At 40.4% G+C, this 15226-nt stretch overlaps 1 protein-coding gene across 2 annotated transcripts in view; it reads left to right on the top strand.

The window, feature by feature from the left end:
• trappc6b (trafficking protein particle complex subunit 6B) overlaps positions 1 to 14679 on the top strand; it is a 116079-nt gene extending 101400 nt beyond the window's left edge. For both annotated transcript variants that reach the window (XM_041215102.1, XM_041215103.1), the window contains 2 exons: positions 8909 to 9002; positions 12066 to 14679. In XM_041215102.1, coding sequence (XP_041071036.1) covers positions 8909 to 9002; positions 12066 to 12097 — 126 coding nt within the window. In that variant the 3' untranslated portion in view covers positions 12098 to 14679. The remainder of the gene's footprint in view (positions 1 to 8908; positions 9003 to 12065) is intronic.
• The last annotated feature ends 547 nt before the right edge of the window (positions 14680 to 15226 follow it).

The raw sequence follows: 15226 nt of genomic DNA on the forward strand, positions 1-15226 counted from the left end.
CCCCCCCCCCAAAAATACACTTAATTTTATAAAAGTACATTACATGACTGTTCAAAGTTGACATTACATACGGTGCAAACCAAATCAGTTCCTTATAATACAGTATGTTACTCACCACATTTATAATTAGTTAATATTTACAAGATTGATTACATGTCAAACATACATTCTGAGGGGCTTTACCCAGTTTCTAGCCCTTCAGTGTATTATGGCTGAAAGACATTAAATGGTGGCCTTTCCCCAATGCGCCTTTGCTGCGGCTGCTGCAAGCTTTAGGTCATCCCTCAGCATGTAGTCTGGGACTTTGGAATGTGCCAGCCTGCAACACTCTGTCATGGACAACTCTTTGCATTGAAGACCAGCAAGGGAAATTTGCTAAGATACAGAGCTGTGTACACAGATGAAACTGTTTAAGAGTGACTTGCTAAACAGTACTGATGGGAATTTGGTGAGCAGGTGAAGTAGGTGCTTAGGGGTAAAATTAAAATGAACTAATTAGAGGATAGCAACATAAAAGGGATCTGAGTTACATTAAATAAAAATCTGGTATACATAATTGTATAGTAAATTGGAATTGGGAATGCTAATCTAAAAACATATATGAAACAAAAATAAATATAATTTTAAATAAAATGGAACTGCCCTGCTACTACAGTGCCATGTGGGAACTCCAAGACATTTCATATATCCTGGATAACCACCAGTGCAGTAAGTGCCTCCAGTTTCTTCAAACTCAAAAGGTAGGAAGAGGACGCCAGTGCAGGAATCTGGAGCATGTATTTTGCTCAAATCGTTTTTAAGTGCTGAATGCCATTGAGTGACAATGGCTTGGAAAGTGCTGTCTAGAGCACATCTGTGGCATCACGGGGCAAATGGCTACAAAGTGGGCAGAGCAAAATGTATAAGTTTACTGATCATAGGGAATTTGATAGATGAACAATTCTGCAGCTGCTGATTTGAATCCTGCGAGGTCTGCAAGGGTGAAGGACAACACTTGGAGGGTACATAACATTTTGAAGGAGGAAGGGGAACAGCCAGAAGTCACTGTTCATGTGAGAACCAACAATATTGGAAGGAAAAGTTGAGATCCTGTAGTCGGGTTTTCAGGAGCTCAGGAGGAAATTAAGGCACAGGATCTCAAAGGTGGTAATCTCTGGAATATCCCCAGTGGTTCATTTTGGTGAGTTGTTAGGAATAGCAAGATAAAACAAGTTAATGTGTGGCTGGAGAAAGTTGCAGGAAGGTTACTTAATGATTCCTGGGGAATTGGGACCAGTTCAAGGTTGAGGGGTTGCATCAAAAAAGAGCTGGGACCATTGGCCTCCAAGAAAGGTTAACTATTGCTCTGGGGAAGGTTCAAAAGATTTGGCAGGGGATAGTCACCAGGATGAAAAATTAGAGAGAAGAAAAAAGTATGCAGTGAACTGGGAGAGGCAAAAAACACTCGAGGAAAGAATAGCTCAGAAATAAGAGGGATCAGATGGGAGCAGGTGCAAGGTGGTATAAGATGGGTTGGGAGTACAAATGCAAGTAGCATGGTAACTAAGATTGGTGAGCTGCAAGCACAATGGCTCTATGATATAACCGAATAACAGAGACTTGGCTCAAAGAAGGGGAGGGGTTTGGTACTTGATATTCTTGGGCACAATGTATGTAGGGAAGATAGGGAGGAAAAATAAGCTCGGTGGGGGATGGGTGGCAGTGTTGATTGAAAAAATAATTATAGCACTGGAAAGAGATTGGGGCCAAAAACAGAATCTATTTAGTTAGAATTATGGAAAATTAGAGGAGCTCTAGTGCTACTGTATACTGCGTGTAATTTGTAAGTCACCAAATAGTAGGAAGGAGGTAGAGGTTCAAATTTGGTGGCAAGTTGCAGAAAGATCCAAGAACTACAGAGTAGTGATAATGGAGAACTTCATTATCCTAATATAGACTGGGATAGTAACAATGTAAAGGGGGTAGGAATTCCTGAAATGTGTACAAGAGAACTCTTAAGTAGTGTGTTTCCAACCCAACAAAGACTGGAAGATTGCAAATATTGCACCCCTGTTTAAAAAAGGGGATAGGGATAAACTTGGCAACTATAGGGCAGTCAGCTTACCATCTAGGTGGGGACATTTTACAGACAAACAAAATTAATTTGCATTTGGTGAAATATGGACTAATAAACGGTCAGTACAGAACTGTTAAAGCTAAATTGTGTTTCAGTAGCTTGATTGAGTTCTTTGAAAAATTGGAGAAGATTGAGGGTAGTGCAGTTGTGTATATGGACTTACAAAGGTGTTTGACAAAGTACATAATAGACTTGTTAGCAAAATTCAAATCTTAGACCCTTTCCTTCCTCAAATTCTCTATCTTCATTTCTGAAGATAGATTGTTGATCAATGTCTACCATAAGCCCAGTAATTTCCACAGCTACAATGATTACACTTCCTCTCACCTCATGTCCTGGAAGGACTCTGTTCTATTCTCCCAGTTTCTCTGTGTCTGTCGCATCTGTTCTAATGACACCACTTTCCACACCTGTGCTTCCTTTTTCCTCAAGCAGATTCCCCTCCTCTGAGATTGATAGCCCTCAGTTGTTACTGGCCCATTCCCCACACTTATGTCATCACCCCCTTCCCCTCCCTCCCTCCCTCCCCCCCCCCCCCTCAGAAGCATGATTGGGGTGTCCTCATCTACTACTCTACAAGCCTCTGCATTCAACAGGTCATCCTTCACCATTTTCACCACCTCCATTGCGATGTCACCACCAAACAAATCTTCCCTTCCCCCTCATTTTGGCATTCAGAAAGGATCATTCCCTCTGTGATGTCCTCTACTCGTCAGTCCTTCATAGGAACATAGAAAATAGGAGCTGGGGTATGTCATTCGGCCTCTCAAGCCTGCTGTGCCATTCAATTAGATCATGCCTGATCTTCTATCTCAATGCCATTTTCTCGCTCTATCCTGAAATGCTTTGATGTCTTTTACTATCTAGAAATCTATCGATCTGTCTTGAACACACTCAATGACTGAGCTTCCACAGCCCCCTGGGGTAGAGAGTTCCAAAGATGCACCATGCTTTGAGGAAATTCCTCCTCATCTCAGTTCTAAATGGCCTACCCCTTATTCTGAGACCGTGTCCCCTGCTTCTAGCAAACCCGCCCCCCCCCACCCCCCCCCCCCCCCCCCCCCCCCGCCCCCAGCCAGGGGAAACATCCTTCCTGCATCTACCTTGTCATGCCCTGTGAGAATTTTGTATGCTTCAATGAGATTGTCCCTCATTCTTCTAAATTCTAGAGAATACAGGCCTAGTCTCCTCAATCTTTTCTCATAGGACAATCCCTCCATCCCAGAAATCAGTCTGGTGAATCTGCTTCCCTCTCTGGCAAATATATCCTTCCTTGGGTAGAGACCAAATCTGTACACAATACTTGGGGTGTGGTCTCACCAAGGCTTGGCACTACTGCAGCAAGACTTCTTTACCGCTGTACTCAAATTCTCTTGCAATAAAGGCCAACATAGCATTTGCCTTCCTAATTGCTTGGTGGCCTGCATGCTAGCTTTAAGTGACTCATGAACAAGGATATCCAGGTCCCTTTGGACTTCAACAATTCTCAATCTCTCACCATTTATATACCCTGCATTTCTGTTTTTCCTATCAAAGTGGATAACTTCACATTTTTTTCACCTTACATTCCATGTTCTTGCCTACTTACTTAGCCTGTCTAAATCCCCTTGAAGCACCCTCCTCACAACTCACATTCCCACCTAGTTTTGTGTCATCAGAAAACTTAGAAACATCATATTTGGATTCCACATCCAATTGATATAGATTGTGAATAGCTGGGGTCAAGCACTAATTCTTGCAGTACCCTTTAGTCACAGTCTGCCAACTTGAGTATGACCCGTTTATCCCTACTCTCTGTTTTCTGTCCATTAACCAACTCTCAATCCATGCCGGTACACCCCCAATCCCATTGCGCTCTAATTTTGTTTACTAGCATTTTGTGTGGCACCTTATTGAAAGCATTCTGAAAATCCAAATACACCACAACAACTGGTTCCCTCTAACTATTCGGCTCATTACATTCTCAGAAAAACTCCCATGAGGTTTGTCAAACATGATTTACTTTCATAGATCCATGTTGTCTCTGCCCAATCGTACCATGTTGTCTCTGCCCAATTGTACCATTATTTTCTAAGCGTTCGGTTATTATATCCTTTTCCCAACTTCTGATGTCAGGCTAACAGATCTGTAGTTCCGCGTTTTCTTTCTCGCTCCTTTCTTAAATAGTGGGGCTACATTTGCCACCTTCCAATCTGCAGTTACCGTTTCAGAATCGATAGAATTTTGGAAGATGACCACCAATGCAAGCTCTATCTCTATTGCCACCTCTTCCAACACTCTGGGATGTGGATCATCAGGTGCAGGGGATTTATCAACTTTCAGTCCCATTAATTTCTCCACTACTTTTTTATTAATACTAATTTCTTTAAGTTTCTCATTCCTGCTAGTCCCTTGGTTTTCTAGTATTTTTGGGAGGTTTTTTATATCTTCCTCTGTGAAGACAGACACCAAGTATTTGTTTAGTTTCTTTGCCATTTCCTTATTCCTCATAAGTTCTTCTGTTTCTACCTGTAATGAGCCCACATTTGTCTTTGCTAATATTTTTCCTTTTTACAGCTTTTATAGTCCGTTTTTATGTTTCTTGCTTCTTTACTCCTGTTCTATTTTCCCTTTCTTTATCGGTTTCCTGATCCTCCTTTGCTGAATTCCAAAAAGCCCCCAAATCTCAGGCTTTGGTTTGGCAAATTTATAAGCTTCTTCCTTTGATCTAATACAATCTTTAACTTCTCTTGTTAGCCATGGTTGGATCACTTTTCCTGTTGACTTTTTATACCTCAAAGGAATGTATATTTATTGTAAACCATGTGTTAATTCTTTAATGCTAGCTACTGCCCATCTACCATCATACCTTCTAATGTATTTCCCAATGTACGACAGCTTGCTCCTTATCCCTTTGTGGTGTTTCCTGTGTATAGATTTAAGGTCCTAGTTTCGGATTGAACTACATCACTTTCAAACTTAATGCAAAATTCTATCACAATATGGCCACTCTTCCCTAAAGGCGCCTTTAAAATAAGATGATTATTTTGCACTGCACAGTACTGGATCTAAAATAGCCTGTCCTCTAGTTGGTTCCTCAAAATACTGTTCTAGAAAACCATCTTGTATACATTCCAGGAATTCAACCTCCACAGCATTAGTGCTAATTTGCTTTACCCAGTCTATATATGGATTGAAGCTCCCCACCTCCCTGTGATTACAGTGTTACCCTTGTTATATGCACCTCTAATTTCCTAATTTATACTGTGCTCTACACTACCACTCCTGTTTGGTGGCCTATAAATTTCTCCCACCAATGTTTGCTGCCCTTTACTGTTTCCTAGCTTCATCCAGACTGATTCTAAATCTAGATCTTCCAATCTAAGATCCTCGCTCACTAATGTACTGATCTCATTCTTTATTAACAGCACTATTCAACCTCCTTTTCCTTTTTGCCTATGCTTCCTAAATGTTGAATGCCTTTGAACATTCAGTTCCCAGCCTTGGTCACCCTGTAGCCACATCTCCTCCTTATTGGTAATTAGATCATACCCATTTACTGCTATATACCTTGTTGTGAATGCTGCATGCATTCAGATAGAGTGCCTTTAATTTTGCCTTTTTAACGTTTCTCTGTATTTTGACTCTATTTGATACTAGCCTTTCTTTGCACTGCCTTCCAGCTTTACACTTAGTACTTTTCTTCCTACCATTACCAGCTTTCTTTTTCTCATACCTGAATTCTCTCTCTGGTTCTCATCCTGCTGCCAAGATAGTTCACACTCTGACCATCAGCCCCAGCAAATCTCCAGCAGTGAGGATATTGGTCCTGGTCCTGCTAAGGCATAACCTGTCTTCCTTGTACAGGTCCCACCTGGTCCAGAACCAGTCCCAATGCCTCAAATTTAAATATCTCCCTCCTGCAACATCTCTTCAGCCAGACATTCATTTGTTCTCCCATACTATTTCTGTACTCACTGGCATGTAGTAATCCTGTGATTACTGCCTTTGAAACCCTGCTTTTTAATTTCTTTCCTAGCTCCCTAAAATCTGCTTTCAGAACCTCATCCCTCTTTCTACCTATTTTGGTACTGGTGTGGACCATGCCCTCTGGCTGTTCACCCTCCCCCATAAGAATGTCCTGCAGCCACTCAGTGACATGCTTGACCCTGGCAGCAGGGAGGCAACATATCTTCCTGGAGTCATGTATATGCTGCTGAAATGCCTGTCCATTCCCCTAACATTGAATCCCTTACCATTATTGCTCTTCCACTCTTCTTCCTCCCCATCTGTGGAGCTGAGCTCCCCATAGTGCCTCGGACTTGGCTTTCTCTGCACTCCTCTGAGGAACCATCAGTATCCAAAATAGAAAACTGGCTACTGAGCGAAATGGGCAGTGCAGGAGTCCCTTGAGTTTACCTGATCCTCCTAGACTGTCTGGTGGTCACCCATTCCCTCTCTGTTTGCACTCTCTTAACCTGTGGTGTGACTACCTCCCTTAATGTGCTATTCACATAGCTCTCAGCCTCACAGGTGCACTATAGTTACTCCAGCTATTGCTTGGGTTCCAAAACCCAGAGCTCAAGTTTCTGCAGCTGGTGACAATTCCTGAACTTGTAGTTGTCAAGGCCATGGGAAACGTCCACAACTTCCCACATCCACAGGATGTGCATTCCATGCGGCCGAGCTGCCCTGCCATGCCTTACTTTACTGCGCTTGTCTTAACTTAAGGCAAAGTAAAATAAAGTTTACTCCCATTTTGCCTGTGTCTCAATTAATTTTAAGTAGCTGCTTTGACTGAAAAAAGTGTCTTCTTTTAATTTTCAGCTATTTACAGACATTCCCTAACACTAGTTTCTCACCAACCAATCAACTTATGATTTTCCTATGTCACTGTTTGACTTTTTTTTTTCAAACACAGCCAGCTCCTGAAGGCTCCTGGTTTGAGGTGCTCCCATGCAGGTCTAGTTTCTCTCCACTCCCTGTAGGTAAGTGAAGGCCCGAGCCTTGCCCTCTATTGATCTGCTCCCATGCAGGTCCAGTTCCTCGCCACTCCGAGGGTAAGTGAAGACCCGAGTCTCTATTTATCTCCTCCCAGCTAGAGGTGCTCCCACTTGGTTCCCCTTCGCTTCCCCTGCAAGCACAGGCAATGCAACACCTGTTCTTTCACCTCTTCCCTTCCCACTATCCAAGGCTCCAAACACTCCTTCAAAGTGAAAGAGTGATTTATTCGTACTTCTTTCAATTTAGTATACTGTATTCACTGTTTACAATGCTGCCTCCTGTACATTGGGGAGACCAAATACAGACTGGATGATTGCTTTTCTGAACACAAGCATGACCCTGAGCGTCCTGTTGCTTGCTGTTTTAATTCTCTCACTCCTGCACTGACCTTGGTATTCTCTGACTCATATACTGTTCCGCTGAAATTTTGTGGAAGCTTGAGGAACAGCACGCCATCTTTTGATAAGGCACTTAATAGCCTTCCAGATTTAACACTACTGCAATAATTCCAGATCATAACCGGTTCCATTTTCTCAGAGGGCAGGTGCTGGTATGGTTTTGCTTAAACCCGCTTTTACACCTCCTGTTGTATACCCACCCTTTGTTTCTTTACTGGTCCCATTACCAACCCTTTTGCCTTGCACCATCATCTCTAATCACACCTGCTTCCCAGGCTATCACAGACATTCTCTCTTGTTCTCCATCCCATCTATTTGCTTAAAATTTGGTCCATTTCAAGTCTTCAGTTCTGACAAAAGCTAATCGACCTGAAACAGTAACTCTTTCTCTTTCCAATCATGTTATTTCATCTGCTGGGTATTTCCAGCATTTTCACATTTTATTTCAGATTCTTCACATCTGCAGTATTTTGACTTTGTATATACCAAAGTATACTTTTTGAAAGGGTCTATAGGAAGAGAGACCTGTATGTGTAAGTACACCAATCTTTGAAGGTGGATAGGATTAATAGCTTTATTGATAGAGTGCAAAAGCAAGGAAGTTATGCCAAACCTTTACAAAAGACCGGTTAAGCCTCAGCTGGGGTACTGTATTCAATTCTGGGCTTCAGGGAGAATGTTAAGGTTTTTGAGAATGTGCAGAAGAAATCTACTCGAATAGTTCCAATGAAGCAGGACTTCAGTTTCATGGAGAGACTTTAAAAGCTGGTGGTGTTCTCTTTGGAGCAGAGAAAGTTGAGTTCATTTATAGAGGTGTTCAAAATCATGAATCATTTTGAGAATATAAATAAAGAGAAACTGGTTTCTACTGACAGGTAACTAAAGGACACAGATTTAAGGTGATAAGGAATTGAACTTTTTGCTGATGCATTGAAAAACTTAAAATTATTAATTAAAACTTAATACCAGAGTTCTCAAGTTCTTGGAACAAGCAAGTGTGATGTTTGCTTATTGTCTTACCTAAGGAACAGCACCTCCCATGACCCCTCACTGTTATACTGCTAGCCAAAATTGAGCTCAAGTTTTGAAATGGGAGTTCCACCTACATCCTTCTGACTCAGGTGAGAGGGGTGACTTGAAACAGAGCAGAGGAGAAATGCAAGCTGTATCAAATGAAAGTTATATAACAACTGCCAGACATTTGAAAATGCCATTAAATGCAAATATAGCTGATTTTACTTTTCATTTACAGATTGTTGGCTTCATAATCATCCTTGATTTGAACTTTCTTGCAGAATTTGGTTATTGATTTAATGCAAAGCGGACACTTACTTGGCCACAATGTTTATTATAGTTACAATGCTCTTTAAATATGGCAGGAAGTTAACAACATCTTTATCATTTATTTCAGTATTTGGCGTTTACTTGTGGACTAGTAAGAGGTGCTTTATCAAACTTGGGAATTAAAAGTATTGTGACAGTAGAAGTTACTGCAATGCCTGGATGTAAGTTATGTCATGTCTTTAATACGTTTCTGTGGAATTAATTGATGGATTTAAGTATTTTTATGGTTTCTATGTTACGGGCTGCTAGAACATAGGAGTAGGAGTAGGCCATTCGGTTCGTCAGCCATGGCAGGATTGATCATTTATCTCAACACCGCGTTCCCCGCTATCTCCATATCTATCAATTTCTGTCTTGAATGTGCTCAATAACTGAGCTTCCACAGCCCTCTGGAGTAGAGAATTCCAAAGATTCACTAACTTTTCAATGAAGAAATTCCTCCTCATCTCAGTTGAAAGGTCGAAGAATACTCTGGTACAAAATTTCAACACTCGGAGTCCAGATGCAATATTCAAGTGGTTCCTTTATTACATGTGCGGGGAACAAATGCTGGGCGATCCAGGCGCTTCTCCACCGAGGCTCAAATGAGCACAGTTTATATATCTTTTACTATCAGTTACAACTTAATGGTATTAGTTAGACAAAGGCCACAGCACAATGACTCCCTGGTGGGCTGATAATTGCGTTCTTGTACAGTAATTGCAGTGCAGAGACTGGGCATTGTCCTTTTGAAGATAGCAAAGAATGTATGTTTGTTCTATACAAAAACTTTACGGGGGTTGACTGGATGTGGGTCGAGGCTTTCAGACAGTGTTAAATGGCCTTCCCCATTTCTTGATCGAGTCATCCCATGTGTGTCTCCCATTTCCTAATTGCAAATTTACAGCTGAGCCCTTTGTACAAGTTTTTAGCTTTCATGTAAGGCTGTGATTGTCTGTGTATGCTTTGGCACCCTAGCTGCTGGTCCTGGCTGGCACTTTAAAATAAATCTAAATTTTCTGCACCTTCACAGTCTTAAGTGGCCTATCTCTTATTCTGAGACTGTTTCTCCTGGTTCTAGACTCACCAACCAGGGGAAACATCCTATTTACACCTACCTGTCTCGCCTTGTAAGCATTTTGTAGATTTCAATGAGATCAGCTCTCATTCTTCGAAACTCTAGAAAATACCTGCTCAATTTCCTCAATCTCTCCTGATAATACAATCCTGCCATTTTAGGGATTTGGTTGGTGAACCTCTGTTGCACTCCCTCTATGGCAAGTATATTCTTCCTTAGATAAGGAGACCAAAACTGTAGCCACTACTCCAGATGCAGTCTCACCAAGGCTCTCTACAACTGCAACAAGACACCTTTACCCCTGTACTCAAATCCCCTTGTCATGAAGGCCAACATACTATTTGCCTTCCTAATTGCTTCATGCACCCGCATACTAACTTTTAGTGACTCATGAACAAGAACTAGGTACCTTTAGATATCAACACTTCCCAACTCCCACCATTTAAAAAATACTCTGCTGTTCTGTTTTTTCTACCAAAAGTGGATAACTTCACACTTATTCACATTATATTCCACCTGCCATGTCCTTGCCCACTCACTTAGCCTGTCCACGCCCCTTGCATCCTCCTCACAACTTACACATCTACTTAGTTTTGTGCCATCAGCAAATTTGGAAATATTACATTTGGTCCCCACATCCAAATTGTTTATATAGATTGTGACCAGCTGTGGCCCCAGCACTGATCCTTGTGGTACCCCACTAGTAATAACCTGCCATCCTGAGAATTACCTGTTTAGCCCCATTCTTTGTTTTCTGTTTGTTAACCAATTCTCAATCCATATCAGTATTTTATCCCCAAACCCATGTGCTCTATTTTTATTTACTAACCTTTGCGGGACCTTATCAAAAGCCTTCCGAAAATCCAAATACACCACATCATCTGGTTCTGCTTTATCTATGCTAAAGTAACATCCAACAGGTTCATGATGAGTGCTGAAGTTTGCACATGCGCATGGGCGCATGCAGTAAAAGCTCCCTGAGGCACAGAGCTACCTCAGGGAGCTGAAGATTTTTAAAATTAAAAACTTAAGCAATATTTAAAAACATATCCCCTCATGTAACTCTGTCACGTGAGGGATGACATGTTATGTATGAAATTTAAAAATTTTAATTTAATTTTAATTTAATTTTTATTTGCTGTTGGAAACCTCATCCCACCCGTGGATGAGGTTTCCTTAAAAAATCCAAAGGCTACTTGGTCTTTTCGTCTGCCTGCCAACTGTAAGGTTGGACGGCAGCAAAAAATTTCATTTAATTATTACTTTAATGGCCTTAATAGGCCTATTAATTGTCGGCGGGCAAGCTGACCAAAATATTGTGCAAGTGCACAATGACATCAGGGCGCTCTCCCGACCTCATTGCATGTCATTTTATGCTAGTTCGGGTCGGGCACACGCCCGCCTGACGAGCACAATATTCTGCCCATGATTTCCCTTTCATGAATCCATGTTGATTCTGCCCGATCATTATTTCCCAAACATCTAGTTATCGCATCCTTTTTAATAGACTCTAAAGTTTTCCCTACTATTGACGTCAAACTAACAGGTCTTCAGTTCTCCATTTTCTCCCTCCCCCCTACTCAAGTAGTTAACTTACATTTGCTACTTTCCAGTCTGCAGGAACTTTTCCAGGATCTATAGAATTTGCCAATGCACCCACTATTTCTATAGCCACCTCCTTTGACACGCTGGGATGTAGCTCATGAGGTCCAGAGGATTTATCAGCCTTCAATCCAACTAATTTTTTGAGTACTACCTCTTTATTAATACTAATATGGAGCTAAGGGGTTCCTCCACATAACTTGTCAATATTCTTTGATTAGCTGATCATCTTCTATGTAGTTACTACTCTTTATCTGAGTTTCTGTTCTTGGTAGTCAAGCAGAGTTCTGGCAAAATGGATACAAATCGAGCTTGTTATCTACCTGCAATACTTGGGGCTGAAAGTCTGCAGTAACTAAGCTGCCTTGTATTTATTTCTTTTGAAAGCTAAAGAATGATGTGTTTAAGAAAAGTGCAGTTTGACCCAAAATGTGTTCAAATTCAGATATAATTGTATGATTGTTAAAATGCAGGGATAACACAATTATTTATTTATACAAATAATTGGAAGTGCTTTTATATACCAAAGAAAGTGGTTTTCTTACTGTTTTTGTCCTTTCTGCAGGTAAATTCCAAGTAATGATACAAAAGATGTAGAAGATATCATCACAAGTATTAGCTTTGCAGATCTAGATTATTTAAAACCATGGAAGTGTTATTTCATTATATTCTGTAAAATGGCATTATAATGAATTTTGTTTACATAAATGTTTGTCTTTAGCTATGTGATTAAGTTTTGCAATTTTTAAATGTGACTTTCATGATACACTTATACCACTGCAATGATCATAATGCCATCTGGTAGAATAAAAGTTCACTTTGGACTAGGTTAATAAAATTTTGGACTTGTGTATTCTAAATGTTTTTATGGATGTAATCGAGCTGATTTATCTGTTTTCTTTTGTTCCAATTCATTTTTTAACTCAATTATTATTTTGCGCCACTTTATCCATTTGAGATTGAAAGAAGAAAATGCCTACAACTGCTGAAATTTAACTAGAATAAAACGCTTGAAATATGCAACAGCTTCCCAAAGGGGGACCGATTGTTTTAGGTAAAGATCTTTAGTTAGTTTACTGGGCCTGTTGTGATGAAATCAGCTGTAATTCAGTTGATGGCACCCTTGTCTTTTGAGTCAGGTTTAAGTAGCATTGCAAAGACTTGAGCACAAAAATTGAGGCTGGCACAGAAAAAATGCTGAAATGTAAAAGGTGCTATTTTTCAGATGAGATGTTAAACCAGGGCCCCATCTGCTCTCTCAGGTGGACATAAAATGATCCTACAGCACTATTTTGAAGGCCACCAGGGGAATTATCGGTGGTGTCCTGACCAATATGCAACCCTTAATTAAAATCCTAAAAACTGGTCATCATCACATTGCTGTTTTTGGGAGTTTACTGTGTGCAAGTTGGCTGCCACATTACAACAGTGGCTGCACTTCAAAGGTATTTCATTAGCTTGTAAAGAGTTTTTGGTTGTCTTGTGGTCATGAAAGGTGTTATATAAATGCAAGCCTGTCTTTAATGTTGACAGCTTTTCAATTTTTGTGACTGAAGACCTGGAGAGATAGCATGTTGATCTTAACAACACCCTTCTAACAATGGAGGCAAAGTAAGAAAACCTTGGTACCTCAGCAGAACCACAATGTCATTTACTCACATGAATGGTTACTTTGGTTGTGTACAGGAAGAGGATATAGTGAGAGAAAGAATCAATGTGATTTCTGATTATGCATAAATAAAACTAAGTTTTGGACTTTTTTTTTCCCCATATACTGCTCCTTGGAATTTAATCCACAGGTTTATTCCTTAATAAAGAACTCTGCAAATATATTTCTTGGAATGGGGAGAGAAATTGCATATTCATACTAACAGGTTTAAATGCCAAATTTTACTGTGTACTGTATGCTCAGCATGTTCTGCTGGAAGGTGCAAGCTAAGGCTTCACGAGTGAAATCTGCAGAGGTAACCATTTGAAACTAGTCTTGGGAGTAATAATGACAACACTGTATAAAAAGCTGGTTAGGTCACAGCTGGAATTTTGTGTACAGTTCTGGTCACCAAGTTAAGGAAGGACATAATTGCTCTGGAGGGAGTGCAGAGAAGATTTACAAGAATGTTGCCAGGGCTTGAAAATTGCAGCTATGAGGAAAGATTGGTTAGGTTCGGGTTGTTTTCCCTAGAGTAGAGGAGGCTAAGGGGTGACCTAATTGAAGTGTACAAAATGATGAGGGGCCTAGATAGGGTGGACAGGAAAGACTTGTTTCCCCCAGCTGAGGGGTCAATTACCAGGGGGCATAGATTTAAGGTGATTGGTAGAATGATTGGAGGGGACATGGGAAAACCTTTTGCACCCAAAAGGTGGTGGGCGTCTAGAATTCACTGTCTAAGTTGGTGGTTGAGGCTGAAATGCTCAACTCATATAAAAGGTACCTGGATCTGCATCTGAAGTGCTATAAACTGCAAGGCTACAGATCAGGTGCTGGAAAGTGGGATTAAAATGAGCGGCTAATTTCTCTTTTCGGCCATTGCAGACACGATGGGCTGAATGGCCTCTTTCTGCACCGTAACTTTATGGTTCAGTTTATACAATTTGATAGCAGTCAACATGGATTCCATAATTTAAAATCATGTTTGAAAATTAAATTGGGGGGTAGTAACCTGGTATGTTTAATTGTTCTCAGTCATGCTTATTTGTCCAATCCAACAAACTAGATTTTTTCTCACTTTGTCAGCCAAAGCAACCATTCATGTGAGTAAATTACATTGAGGTTTTTTTCTCTTCACTAAATTGAGCATGTTATGTTGATAATTGGCAATGCATCTTTCGTTTGGAGAGCATATCACACTCTTTATATGACTGAAGTGTGTGTATGTAAAAGATTGAAATTGAGTAGGACAGGTTGAGATCTGTTGAGAATTAGGGAGTTTAGAAAAAAGATTACAGTGCAATCTATTTTTGTTCCTTACTTGGGCCAGCATTATGAAAATAGATTTGATATACAGGCTTGCGATTAAAATGTAATCTGTTTCTAATTTTTCTTTCAGTGAATAAGCATGGTCAGTTTATATAGCTTGTGTATACCAGACCAACCTCTGAATTTGATAGATTCTATAACTTGTCAGATTTATTGTAATGTTTTGACTGGATCTAAAACATTAATAAAAGTATGAAAAATATAGTACTGTTTTTCCAACAATATTTAAACTACAGTACATCTATAATCTCATGTACTTAAATTAGGATTTGGGACAAGTTCCACTAAAAGGAAAAAGAATAGTTGAGGAAAGAGGAACTACAATCTGTTAAATATTAATCAGAATTTAGACAGTGGTTGTACCTGTACCAATTACCAATTACATATATATAAATCTCTGGCCATGTGGTCAAGAAATTCTACGGAAGTGACATTTTGTTTTGAGACTAACTTGTGACCCCGCAGTATCCCCCGCAAAAATGCTGGAAATATACAGGTCAGGTAGAATCTGTGAAGAGAGGTTTGTCATAGAGATCCACAGCACAGAAAAAGGCTCTTTGGGCTATCGAGTCTGCACTGGTCAAACAAGTACCTAACTATTCTAATCCCATTTTCCAGCACTAGGCCCTTGGCCTTGTATGCCATGGCATCACAAGTGCACATCCAAATACTACTTAAATGTTATGAGGGTTTCTGCCTCTACCACCCTTTTCAGGCAGAGAGTTCCAGATTCCTACCACACTCTGGGT

The sequence above is a fragment of the Carcharodon carcharias genome, chromosome 20, assembly GCF_017639515.1.
Source record: "Carcharodon carcharias isolate sCarCar2 chromosome 20, sCarCar2.pri, whole genome shotgun sequence".
Taxonomy (NCBI): Eukaryota; Metazoa; Chordata; class Chondrichthyes; order Lamniformes; family Lamnidae; genus Carcharodon; species Carcharodon carcharias.